The sequence below is a fragment of the Theropithecus gelada genome, chromosome 4 (genome assembly GCF_003255815.1).
Source record: "Theropithecus gelada isolate Dixy chromosome 4, Tgel_1.0, whole genome shotgun sequence".
Classification (NCBI taxonomy): domain Eukaryota; kingdom Metazoa; phylum Chordata; class Mammalia; order Primates; family Cercopithecidae; genus Theropithecus; species Theropithecus gelada.
Genome location: NC_037671.1, coordinates 37,520,054 through 37,543,407, shown reverse-complemented (window position 1 = coordinate 37,543,407; position 23,354 = coordinate 37,520,054). Strand labels below are relative to the sequence as shown.

The 23,354-nt window shown below is 50.4% G+C and overlaps 1 protein-coding gene across 3 annotated transcripts in view; it reads right to left on the bottom strand.

The window, feature by feature from the left end:
- SCUBE3 (signal peptide, CUB domain and EGF like domain containing 3) overlaps positions 1 to 23,354 on the bottom strand; it is a 39,756-nt gene that overhangs the window by 8,426 nt on the left and 7,976 nt on the right. The window contains exons 2-19 of one of the 3 annotated variants that reach the window (XM_025382600.1): positions 17,330 to 17,452; positions 16,283 to 16,408; positions 13,203 to 13,337; positions 12,086 to 12,211; positions 11,759 to 11,875; positions 9,608 to 9,655; positions 7,082 to 7,198; positions 5,152 to 5,274; positions 4,533 to 4,649; positions 3,761 to 3,886; positions 3,357 to 3,473; positions 3,106 to 3,210; positions 2,695 to 2,811; positions 2,221 to 2,379; positions 1,762 to 1,977; positions 1,258 to 1,419; positions 883 to 1,050; positions 203 to 364 (exon numbers count right to left, since the gene is read on the bottom strand). In XM_025382600.1, coding sequence (XP_025238385.1) covers positions 203 to 364; positions 883 to 1,050; positions 1,258 to 1,419; positions 1,762 to 1,977; positions 2,221 to 2,379; positions 2,695 to 2,811; positions 3,106 to 3,210; positions 3,357 to 3,473; positions 3,761 to 3,886; positions 4,533 to 4,649; positions 5,152 to 5,274; positions 7,082 to 7,198; positions 9,608 to 9,655; positions 11,759 to 11,875; positions 12,086 to 12,211; positions 13,203 to 13,337; positions 16,283 to 16,408; positions 17,330 to 17,452 — 2,364 coding nt within the window. The remainder of the gene's footprint in view (positions 1 to 202; positions 365 to 882; positions 1,051 to 1,257; positions 1,420 to 1,761; positions 1,978 to 2,220; positions 2,380 to 2,694; positions 2,812 to 3,105; positions 3,211 to 3,356; positions 3,474 to 3,760; positions 3,887 to 4,532; positions 4,650 to 5,151; positions 5,275 to 7,081; positions 7,199 to 9,607; positions 9,656 to 11,758; positions 11,876 to 12,085; positions 12,212 to 13,202; positions 13,338 to 16,282; positions 16,409 to 17,329; positions 17,453 to 23,354) is intronic. The other 2 variants (XM_025382601.1, XM_025382602.1) reach the window with 2 other exon arrangements.

Below are 23,354 nucleotides of genomic sequence, written 5' to 3'. Positions count from 1 at the left end.
CTGTCTCCAGGGAGAGGGTGCTACAGGGTCTAGCCTAGCAACTGGCCTTGAGATTGAGTGAGTTGGGGAGAGGTGGAAGGTGGGGCTTTCCTGCCCCTCCACCCCCCAGCCCTGCTCCCTGTTGGTTTCACACCCCTCCTTTAGATGTCCACTGCTCCCAGGCGCCTCTCCTCCCTTTTCCATAGCCTGGCTTGCCACGTACTCTTGCATTGGGCCACACTGGTAGAGCCATCAAAGTCTGTGCTTGTGTTTCCTGGACAGCGGGTGCAGAAGTTCTGACGGAAGTCGGGCTGATAGGAGCCCATGGCACAGCGAATACAGCGATGGATGCTGGTGTTATAGTAGTGCCCTGGGGAGCACTGGACTGCATGCAAGGGAGAAAGGCAGGAATCAAGATGGTGGGCAGGTGGGAGTTATGGGGCATGGGATGGACAGGATACATTCATCTTGGAGAATCAGGAGATCAGATACATCAAAGTTCTTTCTAGGGTCTCAACCTTTCCCAGTCATACCAGAATTTAAGCCCATGGAAAAACAGAGTTTACAGAGTGGTTGGCTACAGTGCCAATCCTTTTCTTTCAGACGCTGAGCACAGTGCCAAACCTAGATAGAAACTCATTTGGGATATGGAGGAGAATATGCCACCAGTTCTCCAAAGTGGAGGGGTAAGTGGGACTGTTAATTATCTCTCAGTTCCCAAGCTTGGAACTAGTGGAGGGGCAGGGTGGGTCCTGGAAGCAGGATGGTATGGTTGGTCAGGTAGCTGGGCCTATTACTGGTTTGGAGAAAATAGTGGGTCAGTGTCCACTCTGGGAACCTGGAGAGTTTTTTGGGAGTAGTTGGGGTTGGGGCATCCCCCACGGAGGTGAGTAGCTTACTCACCTTTGGTGTCACAGTCTTGGAAGGAAATGGCCCCTTCATGCTTGGTGGTGAGGCCCCCACCACAAGGGAAGCATAGGGTCCGTCCTGCTTCAGGTTGGTAGGTGCCACGTGGGCATGGCTGACAGGGCTTGAACCCATCTACAGAGTGTTGGCCAGGTGGGCACTGACCTGCAATGAATCAATGGTCCAACTCTGATGGGGATGGTCCTGAGTCATCCACATGGGGTCACCCGATCTCAGAGGGCAAAGGTATACAAACAGGATGTTGACTAAGAGAGTGGCCTGGAGCCTGGGCCTGCCTTTTGGGAAATCCCATGCCCATGGGCGTCCCAGTGCCCACCCTACCCCACTCTGTATTGTTTGTTCCCCTGGCACCTGCACACGTGGTGACGTTGGTGGCTCCAAGAGGCCCGTGGGCATCACTCCCAGGGCAAAGGTCGCAGGAGAGCTGCCCTTCTCTCTCCTGGAAGGTGCCTGCTGGGCATGGCACACACTGCTCCGTCTGGCCGTGGTAATACGTTCCCTGCGGGCAGCTGACTGAGGGAGAGTCGGCCGCGCTAGCCACCCACCCCCGCAATTCCCACCACCCAGGCCTGGGACTCCCCTTCCCACTCCCCCCCACAACCCCCAATTCAGGGAGAATCTCTGTCTGGGAACAAACACAATCCTACTTGGGGGGATAGGAGGGCCAGAGCCGTGTGCAGGAGGATTGCCGGCCCCACCTGGCATCCTTCTAGATTTCAGCCTGGGACCAGGGAAGGGAGCATCCTGGCTGCCTCATAATTTGAGAAATGCAACTGAGGCCACAAAGGGTCCTGCTCTGAGCCAGGCCCAAACTGGGTCTTTCCTATATCCCTGCTCCCCAGTAAGCTCCCTTACCACACTTGGCCCCAGCACGGTGCTGCCCGGGCCTACAGGACTCCATCGGCTCTGCTCGCTCCCCGGCTACCAGGCCCGGCTTGTGGGCCAGCTCATAATCAAGGCCTGCCAGGCGCAGCAGGAAGCGGTCCTGGTTGATGGACTTTCTGAGCATCTTCAGGGATCCTTTCAGCCGCCGTTCCATTCGCTGTCGGAGGCAGGGCAGCCCACAGCTGGCTGGTGGTGGATGGCCATGTGTATTGGGGAGGAGGAGAAAGAGTTGCTGTGAGCAGGAGGGCAGGGGAGCAAAGCTGGGAGCTAAGAGGGACATGGTAAGAGGGACTAGCTTTTAGGCTTGGCACCAGGCAGCGTCTGCCCCTAGTACAGGCTCCATCCCTTCTTTTTGCTGCTGAGGCCTGTGGTTTCCCCACCTCTGCCCTCCCCTTCCAGTCCTCTTCCCAACAGTGCCCCCAGTCCCACCTGTGGTTTCTTCGCTTCTGACCTCTGCCTCCAGTTCCAGGGTGAGCCTTGTGACCTCTTTGCCTGGAGGGGTCCGGGCTCGTCGGCCCTTGCCCTTCCGAGCGGAGTCACACTTAAGGTGGATGAAGGTGACCTGGCATTCAGAGCAGGGGGCACCACCTGGGAGAGATGCCTTGTCAACCCCAGGGACATCCCCTGGAAAGTTCTCATTCCCAGCCCAGACAGACCTCCCCAGATCTCTTAACTGTAACTATCTCTCAATCCTGTTTTAGTCTAGGGTCCTAATTAGTTGGTGGAGGGGAATAGCGTGGGACTTCCTTGGCTGCTATGCCTACAGCTGCTTTTTCCTCTGCTCTGCCTAGAGTTCAGGATGCTGGTGGGTTTTTGAAAGAGATCTCACTAATCAGAGGAGCTGAGGGGTAAGGAGGGTTTAGTGGCCAGATAGCCAATTGGAATGGGGTCCCCAGTCCAAACCTGGCCCTGCGATTCTGCCAGCCTCCTCTGTTTTGCCTTTGTTTCGCAGGTGCAAACGGCATTTGGCATCCTTGATCTTGAAGGAGGCCCGTTGTTTAATGGACAGCACTGCAGCCTCTAGAGGGATGGTAGAAACTCAGCACAGTATGGGATGCCCATGGAGGTCAGAGGTGCCATGGGGGATGTTGAGAAGCTGGGCAATAAGCCAGGGGCTTGGCTGGGGGAGTGAGATTATGAAAGCCAAGGGGATCAGCTGTTAGGGCAGAGGGAGTGAGGGAGCAGGGGTGGAGAATTACAGGGCAAAAAAGAGGATCCAGGAGAAAGGCAGGCCAGGGGATTGATGAAGAACAAAAATAAGGGATTAATGTTAAGAGAGTAGGGTGGGAACAGGGCTTCTGGGCTGGTGCTCACCATGGCATTGGTTGGAGTTCGTGCTGTTCCCATTGTGGCCAGCTCGGGCTGGAGCAGCCCTGGGGCTGGGGGTCCCACAGCTCACCGTGAAGCCATTCTCAGACTCTGAGAGAAAGAGCCTGTCACAGTTCTGACCTGCCTTCCCAATCCCCACTGGCTGGAGGAATCCAAAGGGAACGAAGGAGCTGCCTGAATGGCCAGTCCTTCCTCTTTTCTCCTCCAAAGCTCTCCAGCACCCTCCTCCCATGTACCTGGCAAAAACCGGGCCATGGAGGGACAGGTCAGGGCACAGGTGTCCTTCTTGCCAGACCGGTTGCAGCTGAGCATGGCTTTCGAGGCCCCAGGACTGCCCTGACACTTCAGTGGCTCTAGGAAGGGGAGAGAGGCCTGAGCAAATGAGTACATTCCTTTCCCACCCTCTCCCTCAGCTGGGTAATTTGGAGGAATCAGCTACTTGCATAACTATTGTTGTACCCATGGAGACTGATGATGGGATTGTTTACTACAAATTTCATGTCTTTAACTCAAAATGGCTACATTCTCCACCCTTTCACACCTCACACCTTTCCCCAAGATGATACTGTATGTTTTCTAGAACCCCAACTGCCCCCTGAAACTGCAGTGTCATCTTTGGTCAGCAGAGGGCACTGCCCACCTGTGCAATCTTTGCCATTCCAGTGCAGCCGGCCCTGGCCTGCTGGGCAGGTACACTGGTAGCTGCCAGCAGTGTTGATGCAGCCAAAGCGGCAACCTCCCCGGTTGATGCTGCATTCATCCACATCTGGGGGAAGGAGTAGGGAGACAGAAAAACAACGATGGAGTTTGAGGAAGAGCCAGAGAGTGGGCAGTGAGTGAGGGCCTTTGGTTAGAGTTCCAGGTACCCTGCGTTATGCAAGATGAGTAAGTTCGAGAGATCTACTGTACAACAATGTGCCTATAGATAACAATACTGTAGTGTACACTTAAAAACTTAAGAGGGTAGATCTCATGTTAAATATTCTTACAATTTAAAAAAGTTAAAAAGGTATTCTAGGCACTGTAAGATGACTACTGGCTTGAGAAGAGCTTAAACCTCCTTCCGTTATCTCTGTCCCCAAAGGAATGATCGAGAAGGGGCCAAGCCGATAAGCTTTTTAAAGCCTTCCACTCCTCCTAGCCAGTGAGACTGTCATTTGGGAGCTGAGAGTGGGGTTTCAGGGACAGTTATAGGAATGGGAGATAGGAATTTTGGAGGCAGGATGCTGTTTCCCCAGTCTCCCAGTTCTTCAAAAGCTATCTTAATTCCTCCTATTTTGTCACAGTGGATGAAGACATGGTGCATGCACCAGGGATTGCCCATAGCCACAAGCCAACACAGGGACCTGTTCACTTGGAGGGTGAAGAGGTGAGGGGCCAGGGTGGCTGGGGGTGCAAGCTTACTAGCTTACCCCCACAGTGGGTGACACCATACAACAGGTAGCCACGATGGCAGAGACACTGGAAGCTTCCTGGTGTGTTGACACATATGTGGTCACAGGTTCGATCAAAGGAACACTCGTCTATATCTGGAAGAGCAAAGATTCAAGCCACTGAATCTGTCTTGGAGCACTTGACCCTTGCTCAGGTGAAGGACCCAAGTGAGGGGCCTTGGCTCTCCCCCTTGAACTGAAGAGTCCCTATTCACGTCCTTGCTCTAGGACCAGTGATTTAACAATGCCAGTCCATCTTCTCTGCCCTCTCTATTGGAGTCCTTGGAATTAGGAACTGCAAGATCTAGTGCCTTTAGGTCAGGGCCCACCATGTGTGGTTAGGTACGTCCTACTCTGCCAAGGATATGAATTGGGGTGAAATCCATCCCTCAGTCCTTGCCCAGCTGAGTGCTTTGATGTGGAGCTGGTCCGCTGAGGGGAAGGAGGGAGTACCATTTGCTAATTTGCAGGATGACACTGCCTATAGAGACTCTGCATGATATCTATTGAGTTTCTAAGACTTTAGTCCTCTGGCCTCCTTGAAGCTCTCCCATAAGAACCTCTCCTACAGCTTTCACCTTTGCCTGAGTCTGCTCACCCTGGCAGTTCCTCTCATTGATGAGAAGCTTATAGCCTTTCTTGCAACTGCATTCGAAGCTGCCCACTGTGTTCCGGCAAATGTGGTCACAGCCCCCGTTGTTTAAGCGGCACTCATCTATATCTGAAGAAGGAGGACAAAACAGGATAAAAGATACTATCAAAGGCTGAGAACAAACAAGGAGAAAGGTCCCTCCCTCACTGACAAGAGACATGCAAAAATGAAGGAGTCCTGGGCCTGCCTCTTGATTCTCTCTCTCTCTCTCCCTCTCTCCCCCTCTCTCTCTCCCTCTCTCCCTCTCTCTCTCTCTCCCTCTCTCCCTCTCTCTCCTCTTTCTCTTTCCTGTTCAGGAGATCTGTGGCCATTAGTAACACCCTCTCTTCTGGGATTGAGTGTTCTTATAAGGGGACAAATTGGAACCAAAACTAGAATCAGGCCCTCAGGGAATTACCTAGAGGAGGGGGCAGGTGGGCATTTGACCTAACAGGCTAGCCCTTAGTCTCCAGCTGATGGCCATTCCCAGAAAGGCTGGTGGGTAGGGTTATCTCTTTCCTGTCTCTCAGGTTGGGGGGTTGTGGGCGTGCGGGGCAGGGAGAGGTGGAGAGTCAAAAGGGACTCACTGAAAAGGGGCAGCCTTTAGGGAAGAGGAGGAGCTGGGAAAGAGGCCAGGCAGGGAGGACCTCCAAGAGAGCCAGTGAGGCTGGGTAGCTGATGGGGGAGGGCTGGGGGCCAGGCAAGGGGCTGAACTGGGAGAGATCTGGAGAGACTCAGGCCTGAGGCAGCTTTCAGCACTAGTAAGGGAAAGGGGGGCTGGTGAATGGCTTCCTTCCTGAGGTCAAGTTCCCCAAGCTGGTGGCAGACAGGACCCAGGCTACTCACCCCTGGGTGGGGGAGGGGGCAGGGAGGCAGCCTTCCACTTCACTCTTAGCATACCTGTCAACAGTTCTTCCAAGCAGGAAACCTCTCAACTCTGGCTGGCTGACCTGCTGCCCTAGCCTCCCCCCTCCTCTCGCGGCTGTTGGGCCAAAAGACACAAAGAACGAGCCCAGTCCTCCTAGTCCCCACTCCTTGTGACTAGGGGATATGGACCTAATGAATCATCATTTTCAGTATGGCTACTCTTCCTTTTTCCTCCTCCCTTTCCCCCCATTCTCCCTCAGACCTGGCTAATTAAAAGGAAGGGAAACAGAATGGATAATGTGGGTAACTATACTGTAATAACAGTATAGTTATACGGTATAAGTATACTGTAATAACAGTTAACACAAAGTGTTTCCATTTGCCAAGCACTATTCTAAGTACTTTTTATATAACAACTTTTTTAATCACAACACAGTATGAGGTGAGCACTATGGAAAACTGAGGCACAGAGACATTAAGTGACTTGCCCAGGATCACAGAGCTAGTAAGAGACAGGGCTGGGATCTGAACCCAAGTAGCCAGGCTCCAGCTTCAGTCCTCCTAACTAGTATCCTACTCTCCCTTTGACCAGTACAGCCTTTCGAGGGGGAAAGATTGTTTCCCCAGAGCCCACTGGGAAGGTCTGAAGAATGTGGGGTAAGAAGGTTATGGAACACACCTGTGACCTCATGCACACACAAAGTCAGGGCTCAAATATCCTTCCAGACCCAGAGGCAAATGTGAATTGCATGTCCATTAACTAAGAGAGTTAGGGACTCATGGGGGATAGGAATGAGAGTAGGGAAACAAGGTTGGGTAGGGGAAGGGGGCACTAAGGAACTGGCTGGACGTCTCTGTCCCTTGAACTGAGATGGAACGGGCAGATAGGAGACAACCCTTAGCTATGTCCTAGGTTCTTCATAAGAAGGAGGCTAGGGAGGTGTTATTCCATAATAGGCACCCTATCTCTGGTCCCAACCTCAGGCCCTTACCAAAGGTCACTCTGCTTCTGTCCTCTCAAAGTCCTTACCTTTGCATGTCTTCCTGTCTGGCTGCAGCATGAAGCCCACAGGGCAGGTGCAGTGGACACCAGTCGCTGCATCGTGACACTTACTGTCACAGCCCCCGTTGTTGACAGCACAGGTCTCTGTTTAGGAGGGAGGTGGGGGATGGTAACGAGGTTGCAAGCCTGGAGGAGTCCCAAACTCTGAGGGTAGTGGAGACCACAGAGGCCCAAGGGAAGGCCTCAGCTGCCTCTCTGTGCTTTAGAAGGAGCATTAAGCCGAGGGAGGCTCCTAGCCCCTTTCCTCCCATCACTCCCAACCCCCATCCCCTCACAAGTACAGCCAAGCAGTCCACTTCCCTGCCCCCTACTTGATTGAAACAAGGTGGACAGCAGTGAGGCAGGTACAAGCCAGAGCTGTCAGGCAGGAATGTGCCGAGGGGGTGGAGGAGGTTGCGGGGGGTGGGGGGGCAGTAGGGAGGGATGGGAGCTAAGTGAGGGTGGTTCTGGCCGCCAGGGAACCAGAAGGGACAGATAGGAGTTTCTTCCTCTTTCCACTATCTCTTTGGTGGGTGGGTGGGGATTGTGGTGGGACAATCTTATTGTAGGTGGATTGGAAAGAATGAGCCTGGCCATTCCTAAGGCAACTGAAGAATACCCATCAATTTATCTTCCCCTTCCCCGCTGCCTAGCTGTCTTAAGAAAGATCGCACTTCCAGGACCAACTGACTGCTCATCCTCAGAGGAGGTAGCACATACTGGGTTGGTTAATCTACCTTTGACTCCTCCCAAACCTTCCTTTTAGTTCTAGATGGAGACAAGCTGGCTGTTTTGTTGTTTTACTTTGCTAATGGGGAGATGTTATATAGGAGAGGGGAGAGGCAAAAGAAAGAGAAGAATCCAGAGGAGAAGGAAGGGTGTAAAAAGGTTAGTGAAAGAGAGAACCTCAGAGCTAGGTAAGACCTAAATCCTTATTTTGGCTAAGTCTCTTATGCTGCTCCCTTTTAACTAGTAAGTTTTCCCTATCACTAAAAGGTCAGAGTAGGAGGAGTGTGGATGGGTCACTCTCCCTATTTTCTGAATTCAGAGCAGGAGAAAAACAGGTTTAAATGGTAGCTTGGGAAAGTCAGATGTGTCCAAGGAAAAGCCATTAGTTCAAACAGTGAAGGCCCCTGATACAGAGACTGTGGAGGTGGTGTGGACTGTCCTCTTGGGGTGACTAGAATTCTCCCATTAGAGAGAGAGAATCCCAAGGCCTCCACTAGGGAAGATAGAAGAGTGGTTCTCAGAATCAAGGGAATTGAATAAGAGCATTACTGGATGTACTGTCATCTTCTTGAGTCTCTGACTCCCCACACTCAGGCCCAACTCTTGTCACCAATGAGAACAGGAAGGCCAGGGCTCTAAAAGAAGCCTAACTCTACGGGTCCCTGGCCATGCCCTGGTCCCTCAAATGCCCATGTGTGGAGCAGCTCAACGTGGAGTGGGATATCCTCTGTGCCATTTCCACTTTAGTCTCTCCTGAGGCTCTCCAAGACCATGGGAGGAACCTAGTAGGGAACCTTGAGTTCAGGTTCCAAGCCTAGCCACCCCCTTAAGAGTGCTCTTAGCATAAGAAGAGGTCCACTAAGCCCAGGAGCAGGGGGAGGGGCACGGATATCTTATGCCAAGGCCAGGTAGCTTCTGAAGGATGTAGGACAGGGAATAGCAGAGCTGGCACAATGTCCATCCCAGGCTGGACAGGAAGCTGGGCATAGCTGCCCACCTCTGCAGGATGGCATTCTCGAGAGCAGGGTGGGGCAGCAGGACCAGATAGTCTCACCCCTTTGCTCTCTAGGTCACAATATTAAAACCACAAGTTACTCTGTGCTTACGCTGTGCCAGGCACTTGCCAGGTAGATGCTCTACATGCACTATCTCAAGCATTACAACCCTAAGGGAGGACTGTTATTTTATAGAAAAGTAAACTGAGGATCAGAGAGGAAAGTAGCTTGCCTGAGGTCATACAGTTAGAAAGTAGCAGAGCCAGTATTCAAACTCAGGTCTGCCTGAACACACATGCCATGCTCTTAATCATTATGGTGGGAGAGAATGGTGAGTGATGCTGGGACTGTGAACTAATGTGCGTAAGAACCCAAGAAAGAAGCCCCAAGGAGGGGATGGCATCTAACCCTATCGCACCGCTATCTCAGGTGGCACAGTGGGCATGATGGGGAAGATGAGTCTGGTGGGTAGAGCGGGGGTGGGGAGCAGATAGCTGGGAGTGGGTTGGGGTGTTAGAAGGTGGGTGTGGGAGGAGACAGCAGAAGAGGAAGGGCAGAGGGAGAGTGACAGGAACAAAGACGAGACCAACATGAAAGCTCCCGGGCCAGATCTTAGGGACTCAGGTTTCTTGTCACCCAGTGGGCCCAGTGCCCAGGCTGCCAGGATAGCCCTGATGGCAAGTTGAGGCCCAGTCAGGCCCAGTGGGCATGCAGTTAGTGGGAGCCCCAGCGGGTTAGCCCTTCCCCTAGCAAGCCAGTGAGAGCAAGCGGAGAGAGCAGACATATTTACCATTAGAAACGGCTTGAGTGGGGATGTGCTGCTCTAGCCGCCTTTCCCCTGTTTGACATTGTAAAAAAGCTGTTTAGGTGCTGGGCAGAAGCCACTGTGGCCCTTTGGGCCCCAGACCCCTCCCCACCCTCTCCTCCCCACTGCCAGCCCAAACCACTAGCCCCTGGGACCCTTATGACAGCTTCACTCTTCATCCTTATCCTGTCTGGTGGTATCCCCAAAGATGCCAAGCTCCCCTCAAGTGACTGAAAAACTGAAACAGTCTCAGAAAGGGGCAACCAACCATGGGCCCAATACCACAGAGCCTGCCCAAGCCTAAGCTGGGATGCACCCTCAAGTCTTACTAACCACAAAATCCCAAATCCCAAAGGGTGCCGCCCTTTCTGCTAAACTATATTGCCTTCTCAGTCTTCCCACTGAATCTGAATGTCCTGATGGTCCCAGGCAATGATGTTTCCTCTTACCAGGGATGGCCAGAAAAATTAGATATAGGGCAAGGTAAAATAAGTTCTATTGGAGAAGAGGAAGAGGAACTAGGAAAGAATATAGCTGTAAACCCAGAATTGCCTCATTTGCTCTTTTCTGCCTCATTTGGCCATGGCCCAGTAGTGGAATAGGTCTTGAGTTAGAGAAGAGCCCAAGCTCAGTAAGGGTGTTTTCAGAAGCAACCATGTCTGGAACTCTGAACAGAAATAAATCAGAGAGGAATCAGACCTTCACATCCCTGGCCCCTGACTCATGCATCTTTTCTTTGGGGACTGCAAACAATCTCTTTTGAGAGACTGGGGATGTGTGAATGTATCCAGGAGGTGGTGGGAAGTTTGAAAAGCAAAATAACTAGACCTATGAGTAAAAAATGAAAGGAGCTGAAACACACCAGCCCAAAGAAGGCATCGAGAAGACCTAAAAATGTTCTGGGGTCTCCGAAGAGTTAATTCAGAGGGAAATGTGGCAGGAGAGATTTTAATTATATAGGGACTGTAGAACTGGACATGCAAGTCTCTGGAGCAACTGCCTGAGGGAGCCCTGTAAGAGCATCATCTGCTCTCCAGTTCCTGTTCCTGCAGTGAAAGGGACAGGTCTCTGGAGAGTCTAGTTCTTCAGTTAATGTCATGTCTCTGATATACATAACTTCATACACAGTGACCGGGTTCACATACCCCCATCCTCAGCATGCCATAGCCCACTAGATGGACAGTCATTCATAAACATGCCCACACAGCAAGCTTGTGCCCTGCCTGGGTGAAAACACAGCCTCTCTCTCAGCCAAACCTCTTCATTTTATTTCCCACTTCTCCAAGAGGAAACCTTGTTCCATTATCTTTCTCAGCACTAAAGACCTAAAGGCTGAGGGAATTAGGAATTAACTTTAAGGAATTAAAGTCATCTAGGGTACCTGAAAATGTATGAGATAAGGCCTAAGAATTCAGGAAGAGGGATCCAGGTTAAGAGGGCCTCAAATCAAAGTGAGAGATGGAAGGCTGGAGTTGGTGAGGAAGAAAGAGGATTGCTGGTGGAGCTGAGAGGGAGTACCACTGGTATCTGGAGGAGAGAGAAGGAAATGGGGGCAAGGGTGAGGTGAGTAGAAAGGGGAGTTGCAGGAGGAGAGCGAGGAGAGAAAGAATAAAGAGGAAAAAGATACCTGGAGCCAGGAAACCCCATCTGTCAGTTCAGGGATGGTTGTTCCAGGAAGGAGCACTCTGTCCCACCCTCAGGTGCAGAGTGGGGACACTTGGCTTTGACAATTCCTCTCTTATCACACTAGTCAACCAAGGGCCTCTGGTCAGGCCTAAGGAGATGCATTTCCCCAGCTCTCTTCCCAGTTCTCAACTACAGCCTTGGTCAATAAGCAACTCTGCTAATTATTCCCAGTTTGGCAACACTTTTTCCGGTGATGAAGAGGATGGTGAGGCTCCTGGAACAGGGTGGTAAAACCACTGGGTTGGGGAGGGGAAGGGGGCCAGGGAGCCTTTCAGTCTCTCTTAGAGTTGTCCCTTACTAGACCTGGCATTTTCTGGGTCTTAACTCCCTCACCAGTCCCTCTGTTCCCAGCACCTGGGCCCCATCCACTCCTCCACTTCCCCGGTTCCCAAGGGGTCCCACCGTCACCCCCATCTCAGGTGGACTGAGTTCTCCCCTGGCCTCACCCACCGATGCATGTCTTCCCGTCGGTATGGAGCACAAACTTGACATGGCAGCCGCACCGGGGACCCTGCTCTGTGTCATCACATGTGTGTTGGCAGCCGCCGTTACCGTAGTTGCACGTCACTGTGCACAGAGAGGACAGGGCCCTGTCAGCTTGCTCCTCCCTGGGTTCCACAGTTTTCTACAATGTGGGTACTGGCCTCCTTGCCTAGTTGCCTCCCCTATACTCCCTTTTCCTCCCAGCCCTATCCTCTTGCTCCTGAAGCCCTATACCCCTCCTCTTTGTTTTCACTCCTGACCTCACTGCCCCACCTGCCATCCCAATTATCTCACATTTACAGTCCCGTTGGTTCTTGGTAAGCTCAAAGCCAGGACGGCATTCACAGGCAATACCCCCCTTGGGCGTCTCCCGGCAAATGTGGGCACAGCCATGGTTCTTGTTCATGCAATTCATTCCTTCTAAAAGAGAAGAAAGGGGGGTGAATGCTCTGTACCCCTGGATGTCTAGAAGAGGAGGACTACAAGGGGCAACTGGGGACCTAGGGACCTGGGAGAATTCCACTGAGGTTGAATTCAACACAAGGAGGGGACTGACTCTCCTTGTCCCAGGCCTCCTGTCTTCCCCACAGACCTGGGTGCTCATGAGCAGAGCTCAGAGCTGTTCTGAATGATGTATTAATAGCTAGCTATTGATACTCATCCGAACAAATGATCACCCTCTCCTTCAAACAACCACAAAATTGTGTATAATAGGTGTCCAGCACTGTGCTGGAGATGGGGTGGATTTAGGAAGGTCCGAGAAAAATACAAGGTGTGATTACTCCCCTCAAAGAGCTTACAGTCAAACTGAGAAGATCAGTAGAAATCAGATCTACAATGCGAGTGGAAGGTAACTGGTATAGATATTTACTATGCAATTTTATTCAACAAACATTTATTAAACTCTCACTACATGCTGGGCAGTATGTTAGGTGCTGGAGATACAACAATGAATTAGACATAGTCCCTGCCCTCAGGGATGTCACAGTCTAGTGGGAGTGGGGGGCATGAGTCATAGAAACAGACAATATAAACCCATTATTCCTGCCTGACCCTCCCAGGCCAATACAAGGGAAAAGGTATTGGTGAGGCCCTCTCAGATAGGCAGCAGCTTAGAGAAGCTCAGCCACCTACAATTAGGGACAACATCCACCTCAGGTCTGGACACAGAGGATACTCCATAGTAGCCTTAATCCCATATTGACCCCAACCTCAAAGTAATTTCTCCAGATTTTGCCCTAACAGGGTGTCTGTTCCTAGATCCTTTGGGGTGTGATTGAATTGAAGGACAAGAGAAGGAGGAGCTAGCTGAGGTGAGAACGGACGGTGAGACTTAGGGGCTGTTGAGGGACAGCTGGGAAGAGAAGCCTGGGGAGGACAGGGATGGGGCCATCCCAGGTCATGGGCTGACCTTCTGGCCGCTGGATGCAGGTATGCTGGTTGTCGCTGAGGAAGAAGCCTTCCCGGCAGTGGCACTCATAGCTGCCCATCATGTTGACGCAGCTCTGCTGACAGCCGCCGTTGCCCTCGGCACACTCGTCCACATCTGTGCAGGATAGGTAGTCGGTGGGGCCATGGGGTGCAGGCAGGGTCCAGGGTGTATCCCAAGACTTCAGCACCAAAGGCAGTCTTAAGAACTACCACCCCCTAAGCCCAGCCTTAAGCCAGGAAGTCCTCACACCCTTGTCAGCTAATATTCCACTAAGTTTTAAAAGGCTGCCCTGAGGGCAGAGCTGGGAAGCTAAGCAAGTGGGGGAAAAGGGGACCTTTGAACCTCACATGTCACCTAGGTGAAGCCATGCCTCCCTTTCCCTCACCTGTGTAAACTGGGTATGAGGACAGAGGATACCAGGAAAGAAGCCAGAGCAAGAGGAACAGTAATGAAGGTAAGGATGGAGATTGGTCACATTGGTTGGAGAGGTAACGGGGGGTCACAGCTGGTTGCAATGAGCAGCCAGGGAATGTAGGAACCTGGGAAGTGACTCTGGGTGCAGGCAGAGCTATGGCCATGGTGCTGAGGTTGGAGGGGCAGGGTGGGGAAAGGCAGCTGAGCCTCAACTCCTTGTGGGTCAGGGACCATTTCTGTGGACAGGCCATGGCCCCATCCTTCCTCCCCTCCCCCCTCTGCCTGGGCTTGCTGCCATATTTTCTAGCCTTTCTCCTATTTTGGTTTAACAAAACAAAGTCTGACAACTTGGCGGGGAGGGATCTGGGGAGAGCTGCCAGGCCACACCCTAGATGGTGGGGGTTAGGGGCAGGAAGAACAGTAGGCTCTCACCCCCAAATCACCACCCCTAGGTTCTAGAGCCAAGCTCACCCTGGGGCCCCAATTCAACACCTTGACTCCATCTCTACGCTAGCTACTGCCCTCCCAAGTCCATGGCCCTTCTCAGTTTGCCTTGGCCCGGGAGGCATCATGCAGATTGGTTGTCAAATGGAGCAGCTAGAATCTGGGCTCCTGAGGGCTTCATCTGCCTTCCCACCCTCTCTGCTGAGATCCTGAAACCCTCTCTTCCCCTTCTGCCCAGGGCAGAGGGGCCCAGATCCAGCTGGCTCTTGCCTGAGAGGTGCACCTGTTGGAAGAGCTAAGGTGTACCTTCCTGTGCTTTGCTCCTGTCTCCACCCTATCTTTTGCTATTCTCTTGACTTCTCCCCCATCCCTGTCTTCCTGCTCTTGCCACATCCTACATTCTATCCTTCTGTCTGCTCCCCTTACCATCTAACCTTGTGGCTTTGCTACTGTAGCCAAGCTTTTTCCTCCAATTCTCAGTGGGGAAGCTAAGTCCCAGAGCATGGACAACTTTCTCAAAATTCCCCTAAGAGCCAAAGGTAGGGGAACCCTAACCCTAGGTAATCTTTGTCCCTTGACCCTCTCTATACCTAATCATTCTCTTGTTCCTCTGGTTGGTTCTCCCCAAAACACTTATAGGGAAACAAGATATGGTGAGAATCAGGGGCCTAGAAAAGTCAAAGGCAGCCAAAGAACTCAAAAGCGTATGTGCATGTCCTGTAGGCAACTGTCCTGGTCTAACTGCCACAGTTTCCCTTCCCACATGAGTTTCATAAGAGGCCCTCAAGGGTGACTGGGCAGATATGAGGCCCTTCCCTGGAAGCTAAAATGGTAGGAGAGGTGACCAGGGCTGGGATTAAGGGCTCAGCAGATACCAGGGTTTGGAGGCCTGGATTGGGTGTAGAAACCTATAGCCTGGGTCCAGTGATGGGTTATGACTAGGTTTGGAGGCAGCTCTGCAGTAAGGAGGTTCTTCTCAGCCAATAGGACTTCAGATAATTCATCTGTTTGGTCAATTGGTGGGTGGGGACCAGCCCAGCCTGCTTTTATGGGCATCATTCCTTTTGTTTCTCTTCCTTTCCTGGTCCTTTCTGCTTCTAGTGCCTGTTTTCTGTTGTGGCTACAGGGCAAAGGAATTTAGGAGAAGGCCCTGGGTTCAAATTTCAAATCCTTTTCTGCTATGAGCTTCAGATTTTCTACTTGGGGAAGAGTCAAAGTAATTTTCCAAAATGACAGAGACCAAAGTTGAGTTCAGTTCCTTAGAGATTCTCTTATCTCTGATCCAGCTCGTGGGACAAAGGAGATCAGTGAGGAGAGGGTGAGACTGGAGATTGCAGGAAGAACTGGGAGAAAACAAGCCTGCAAGGGTCAGAGGCTCCCTGGGGCATAGGGATGCCCTGTCATCATCATCAACAACATTCTTCCCATTACTGAGCTCCTACTATGTGCTAAGGATTGTACAGGGCTCTTTTCATATGTTGTCTTGTGGTGATTCGCACAGCAGCCTTCAAGTGAGTTATTACCACCCCATTCTATTTTAGTTATTTTTTGAGATAGGATTGCTCGGTCTGGAGTGCAGTGACACAATCACAGCTGACTACAGCCTCGACTTCCTGGGCTCAAGCCAAGGAAGAGCTCCCAAGTAGCTGGGACTACAAGTGTGCACCACCACGACTAATTATTATTATTATTTTTTGTAGAGACAGGGTCTCACCATGTTGCCCAGGCCTGTCTTGAACTCCCGGGCTCGAGCAATCGTTCTGCCTCAGCCTCCCAAAGTGCTGGGATTACAGGTGTGAGCTACCACACCTGGTCCCACCCCCATTTTAGAGAGGAGAAAGCTGAGATTTCCAGAGATTGGCTGATTTGCCCAAGACCCAAGGCTAGTAAGCAGCAGAACCAAGATATCTGTGTGGAGCCAAATCAGCTTCCTACCATGCCTCACCACTGGCTAAACCCCTATTCCCATCTCCTGGCCCTTGCCCTAGGAGCATTTCATAGCAACTTCTCCTCTAATGTTTTTCATCCAGCAGGATTTTTCATTCCAAGTGGCCAGTCTCAAAGGGGAGGCTGACCTTATTCTCTTGTGAATGTAGCTCTTTTTGATCACTCGCTCCTCCTTCCCTGGGAAATAGGAAATGCTGAAAAGATCTCTTTCTCCACAAGACATCCCTCCACCAAATCCCCTCTCCTTTGCTTACCCAGACAGTTGTGTCCGTCATGTGCCAGGTGGAATCCATCATAGCAGGTACACCGGTAATTGCCAGGGATGTTGACACAGTCATGCACACAACCTGCATTATCCTCTCGCTCGCACTCATCCACGTCTGTAGGCAAAGAGAAGCTGAGACAGCTGAACCCACCTGTGAACCCACTGTCCACCCCCAGACTCAGCCTTATTGTTGTGTTTACATAGTAATGTTCATAGCCTATAAGCCATTTAGCATTTTTCTGTTTTCATTTAAACCTAAGTCATAAACATTTTCAGGTCTCCAGTCATTCTAATTACCACTGTATGTGGTTGCAGAATATTATTTTTCTATTCTTATAACTCTTTTTTCTCTATTGTTACAGATTTAGACTTATTTCATTTATTTTACAATCATAGATAATGCATCAAAGAACACCTTCTCCCATTTATCATTTTGTTTCTTTGAGTAAGTTCTCAAGAGTAAAATTTCTGGATCAAAGGAAATACCTTTTAAGATTCCTGGTAGGTATTACAAAATTACTTTTCAATTTATAATGCAACTAGGAATTAACAAGTGTACCCTGTCCACTAAAGTCTCACCAACACTGAAGCTCATAAATTTAGTATCTCAAGGCTACTTTAATTTGCATTGATTTAATTATGAGAGGAAAATGTGTTTACATTATGAACTTCCTCTGAAGCACACTTTCTGTTCCCGTCCATTGTGGACGTGGTGTAAGGGTCTAAAGATAAAAGTTCCAATGCCAGGGAACCTCAGGCCTAAGTCTCATGATTTTCATGCTCCCACCCCAGCCGGGTTGTGGGCTGTAAACTGTCCCCACCAGGACCTCTGCTAGCCTGCATGGTGCCTTTGTGCAAATTAGAAAATGGCACCCTCTCTGGGAAGATGTAGTTGCCCCCCCCCCCCCCCCCCCCCCACCACTTGACCAGTGGAATTTCTAGCCTTGGTGTGATGGAGAGTGGCCAACTGAGGGCAGTGGCACTGGTGTGCCCTCTTCCACAGGTCCCTCTCCTCCAGGTGCCCTCCCAGCCTCACCTTTGCAGTGTTTGCCATCCCCTGTGTAGCCAGACTTGCAGATGCACTTGTATGACCTCGGGGTGTTCTGGCAGATAGCATCGATGTGGCAGTTGTCAGTCCCTTCCACACACTCATCCACATCTGGCAGGGGCAGAGGGGGCACATGAGAACCTCTGTTGGCACCCCTAAGGGGTGTCTTGAAGGTGGGCTTCCAAGGGCAGAATCTCCTCTTTAAAACAGAGGCAGTGACCCCTCCAGAAACAGGTGCTGTCCCACATCTCTCTGATTTCAGAGTGGGCAGACACTGATTTTGGGAATTCAGAAAGAACCCCCACTGCCCTCAAAAATACTTAATTCACAGTGACAGCTAAAACTCCATCATTCGAAACACTCCTTTTTAAAATTTGAAAACAAACAAAAAAACCCTTAAAGTGGGTAGTATACTTAACTTGATTAGGAATAATCAACTTAAAGTGAATGAGTTTACGGACGAGGCTTAGAGGGAGGGTTAAGGGGAAAGGCATGGGAACAGTGGCCTCTAGGAAGGTGGCAGGGTCCAGCAATCATTGGTAAAGGAGGAAAAAAGGGAGATGGGGCATCTGAGGGATCTTCATCTGTCTCATGATTCTGCTTGAGACCAGGCCTGCTTCCACTTGCCCACCATGGAGCCAAGAAGCTTTACAGGAAAAATGTTCCATCCTGGATGATTTTCCTCAGCCCCTGTGCTGCCAACAGTAGAGACATCCAGAGCTGGCAGAGGTTGGCACCAGCTACCTGAAGCCTAATAAGTGCAGCCCTTTGGCCCCTAATCCCCAGTGTTCCTCTGTCTCCTGGCCCTTGCTCTAACAATAGGTGCTATACACAGAGCTATACTTGAAGGAAGAGGCCACTCACAATCTAGCAAAAAGAGGATGGTTAAGAAAGGACATAGATGAGGCTGGGCGCGGTGGCTCACGCCTGTAATCCCAGCACTTTGGGAGGCCGAGGTGGGCAGATTAGCAGGTCAGGAGTTCGAGACCAGCCTGACCAACATGATGAAACCCCTAAAATACAAATCTACTAAAAATACAAAAATTAGCCAGGTGTGGTGATGCGCGCCTGTAATGCCAGCTACTCAGGAGGCTGAGGCAGGAGAATCGCTTGAACCAGGGAGGTGGAGGTTGCAGTGAGCCGAGATCACACTACTGCACTCCAGCCTCGGCAACAGGGTGAGACTCCGTCTCAAAAAAAAAAAAAAAGAAAGGACGTAGAAAAGAGTCTTTGGGCAAAAGATTCCAACTTCTGAGGCAATATTATGGTGCCCTTAAATCTGAACTGAAATAGAGAAACATGTTATTCAGTTGAAAACGCCTTATTGAGTGTGTTTGTGAAAGGCGCTATAATAGCTGTGGAGGCTCAAAGGTGACTCAGCCCAGCCCAAAGGAGAAACAAAAAACATGGAGCAGGATGTGGCACATGCCCTGAAGGCATGAGACATAAGGTGAGGGGGTCCTCGACCCTGCACATCAGAGTCAGCTCTCCTAGGAGATGTCCAAGCCGCAACCCCAGAGATTCTGGTCAAATAGTCTGGACTGGTGCCAGGCCATCAGTATTTTTCTAAAGCTCTTCCAGTTATTCTAATGTGTAGTCAAGGTTGAGAACCTGTGTTACAGGGCAGATCAGAGGAGAAAGAGACTACTTCCAGTTGTAAACTGGGAAACCCAAAATAGTGTCTTAAAGTAGCAGCCTGCAAGTGAGCGAGCACTGAATGGGAGGCATTACTCTCCTGTGATCCCACAACTGAGCACAGAAAGGAGATGAGATTTGACACCAAGACAATTTGATATCCAAGTGTGATCTATGGGCCATAGAATTGCCTGGGTTTTATTAAAATGCAGATTTTCAGGACTCATTATAGCCTTTTTGAATCCAAATCCTTAAGTGACTGATTATTTTTACTGAGTGAATGGATGCATGAACCAGTATTCTCTCCAATTTGTAGATACCCAGAGTCCTAGCTTGAGACAATTACCTGTCCTCTGGTTTTATACTCTGAAGCTTCCTGGGGCTAAGAAGAGAACTGAAATCCCCAAACACCCTGCCTCAAATCTCACAGGTTTCCATTCAGCTCTGCATTCTACCCTTCAACCCCTCTGCAGCCAACCATCATACCAGTTGATTCTAAGTGCTGGGAGCCTCTGTCTACACTTACTCTCCACCTCGCTCGGGCTCCGTAGTCATGGTGTCTACCTGCTGGCCCATCCTGGGAAGTCATCCCAAAGTGAAAGAATGGAGAAGAGAGGGCATGGAAGACTATTTCATAGGTAAGGGCAAGAGGGTCCTCATAGATGCTAAGGTGCTCTGTGGAGAATCAGTTTGTGCAACTGATGAACAGAAAACAATACAAAGAAGTGTGCTATCACAGAACGATCATAAGTACTGGAACCAGTCAGTCCCAGATTCAAATCTAGCTCTACCCCTCTCTAGGGATGGTTTTCTTATTCTCCATCTCCTCCCCCTTAAAATGGGGGTGATAATACCTCTTTATGAGAGGCTGTGAGTAGATGATGGGATAATTTGTGTAAACTGGCTAATAAATTATCTGGTAAACAGTAGGGTCCCAACACAGGAAGCTTGAGATGGTATTAAGTCACTGGTCAGGCAATAGATGCTCTACAGTATGACAGCCACTAGCCACATGTGGTTATTTAATTTAAAATTCACTTCCTCAGTTGCACTAGCCACAGGCCAAATGCGCAATAGCCACATGTGGCTAGTGGCTACCATGGTGGAAAGCATAGATATGGAACATTTCCAACACCACAGAACTAGCACTGCTATTAGCACACCACAGGATAGCACTGCTGTGGGGTTCTGAACAAGAGATACTCCCTGGGTCCAGCAGCATGGATACTGGTCTGGAACTGCTCCCCTGGCCATATCAGAGGTATGTGACTGTCTCTGAATCAGCTGATGCTTCACTAGAGACTGTGTCAGACTATATGGGCTCCCAGTTCTTCCCTTTGCCTCCCATTCAGTGCTCATCAGTACTAGAGTGGATCTTGATGCTGATCACCACAAACCAGGCCTCCCAGCAGATTTTTTTTTTTTTGAGACAAAGTCTCAGTCTGTCACCCATGCTGGAGTACAGTAGTGGTGTGATCTTGGCTCACTGCAACCTCTGCCTCCTGGGTTCAAGCTATTCTGCCTCAGCCTCCTGAGTATCTGGGATTACAGGCACGTGCCACCACACTTGGCTAATTTTTGTATTTTTAATAGAGACATGGTTTTGCCACATTGGCCAGGCTGGTCTCAAACTCCTGACCTCAAGTGATCTGCCCGCCTCAGCCTCCCAAAGTGCTGGGATTACAGGCACTGGGATTACATCACACCTGGCCAGATTCTTTAGACCCCTCCTACAGCCAGACCTCTGCCACCATCTAACCCCTCTCCCTCACCTCCCTGCTCACAATGCTTATCCCTCTCCAGCAAAGAGGCTCTGCTCTGGAAGACATTATCTCTTCCTGTTCCCTCTACAACGTCTAACCATCCTATTCCTTTCTATGCATTTGCATATTTTCATTATTCACATTGCAGATGCATTCCTCACTTTTCTGTTCCAGCCACACTATGCTCAGCTTCCCATTCTGGCTCAAATTTTTCTATCCAAAAGCTATTCCTTGTAAGCCCCGTTCCTGGTGAGTTCCTGGTCCAAGGGGACTGTTTTCCTCAGTTCATTTACAGCTGTCACTGAATTGCTCTGCTAATACTTTGAGGCATATTCAGCTTTCCTTACTTGGCTGGGTACCTGCTGAGGAAGATGTCCCTTCAACGTTTGGTTGGAGTCTTTCCAAGCAGAACAGACCTAAGACAAAGCTGTGAAAGAGGGCCCCAAATTATACCCAGTATCTCCTCCTTCTATCAGTCATTCTTCCAGAGCTCCCTCCTACCATACATGCCCACCCAGAATTTGTCCTTGCAAGGACCCTTCAACACTCACAGCACAGTCTCATCTTAGTCTGTTCTCTCAGGATGCAGGTGTTACTAGCTGGAAAACCAGTTGATGCTACCGGGTGTGGACTGGTTTAAACCAGTGGTTCTCAACCCTGGGGCTGCACACTGGAATTCCCTGGGGGCTTTTGAAAAAATGTGAATGTACAGGTGCCCCCTAGACCAGCTGTATCAGGATCTCCAGGGTCAGGCTGGGGCCACTATCTGTCTTCCTTTCCCAACTCAGGTAATGCAAATAAACTATTTGCCCAAGCTGGGAAGAGATTAGGGGCAGCCACATGACAGAGTAGTTAAGAGGTTCTGGAGCAACATGGTCAGTTCAATTGCTTTCTCTACCTGTGTCTGTGTGGTCCTGGGCCAGCCTCTGAACTTACCTGTTCCCTCCTCTGTATGTGGGAATAATATTCATCATAGTACCTCCCATGGGGATTCCAGGAACATCAGGTGAGTTACCCATCAAGTACTTAGCACCACAGTGTGGGCATACAGCAAGTGCTCAACAAAGGTTTGCTATTTTTTTTTTTCTTTCTGAAACAGAGACAGGGTCTTGCTCTGTTTGTCCAGGCTGGAATGCAATGGCATGAACATAGCTCACTGCAACCTTGAAATCCTGGGCTCAAGTGATCCTACCACCTCAGCCTACTGAGTAACTGGAACTATATATGCGTGGCATCATGCTCCGCCAATTTTTAAAAATTATTTTTAGAGGCAGAGTCTTGCTATGTTGCCCAAGCTGGTCTCGAACTCCTGGATTTGAGCAACCCTCGTGTCAGCTTCCCAAAGTGCTGGTATTACAGGCGTGAGTCACCATGCCTAGCCAAGGTTTGCTACTATTATTCCTTCTCTCCAACCTTCTCTTTGTATTCTTTCTGAACTCCCATTCCCTATCAAAGCCCCATTTCAGGCCTGGTTTGGGGAAATGCAGCACCAGTGAGCATGTGTTAGTGGGGAGGATTTGGGGAGACACATCCCCACTGCTTACTCTCCCTTTGGGCTGGGACGGCCCAAAGAATGGGGATGAAGTGGGTGAGAGGCCAGTTGGGAACCCAAAAGCTGTCCTCTGCAATTCTTTTTGAAGGCTAGGGAGATCCCACCCCTACTTCAGGCCATGCATTGGAACCAAAGTTGAGGTGGGGAAGAGTGGTGGCTGCAGAGATACCATAGACAAGCTAAGACCTCCCTGCCTCACCCTGTCCTGGCACAAAGGCACAAGTCTCTAACTACAGCAGCTTTTCCCAGCACCATCTGCCATTTCTTCTGAATTTGCTTTCGCGCCTAGCAGAGCACTCCATAAAGTCTCCTAAATGTAGGTAGGAAGGGTGGGGTGGGGTATGGGATATGAGGGTCAGAGGGTCAGACCAGAAAGGGTGGATTATTATAATACAAGTAGTCCTAAGATTCTGAAGATGGGCAGGTGTGCCCTAAAATTCTAAGTAGTCCTAAGATTCTGAAGATGGACAGGTGTACCCTAAAAGGGAAGCAGTGGGATTCCCGAGTAAATACTTCATCCACTTCACAAGTTTGCCTAGGCCCAGCTCAGGAACAGTAACAAATGGAAATGAGCAGGGATGCGGGCTGTGGACAAGCAGACCCCCTAGGTAGAGTCCACCCCACCTTCCCATTACCACAGGAATTATTACCTTACCACCCACAGGGGAGGGGGTAATTGTGGGCAAATTTGATGGGCCCAGTGAGACAGAAACAGCCTGCCTAGAGCCCTAATGTACCCACCCACATGGCTGTGACATCCCCAGCCCAGCCACGCTAGCCCAGGATATATGGTGTGTGTACGGCACTCTGCTGTTTTCCTCTCCTTGAATATCCTTGAGGACCGAGTTCAGGTGCCTCTGCTGGGACACTCCCTGTGACACTACCAGCCTTCTCTGATCTACTCTTTCTCCTTACTCCTAAGACTTACTGTCAGGCTCTCTGGTCACCTGATCAATCCCAGGCTTGCGATACCTCATATGCTGCCTTGTACCATTATTTAACTTTTAATTCATGTGTATAATTTTCCTACTGAAGCAGTAAGCTCCTTGAGGCCATGGCTCCT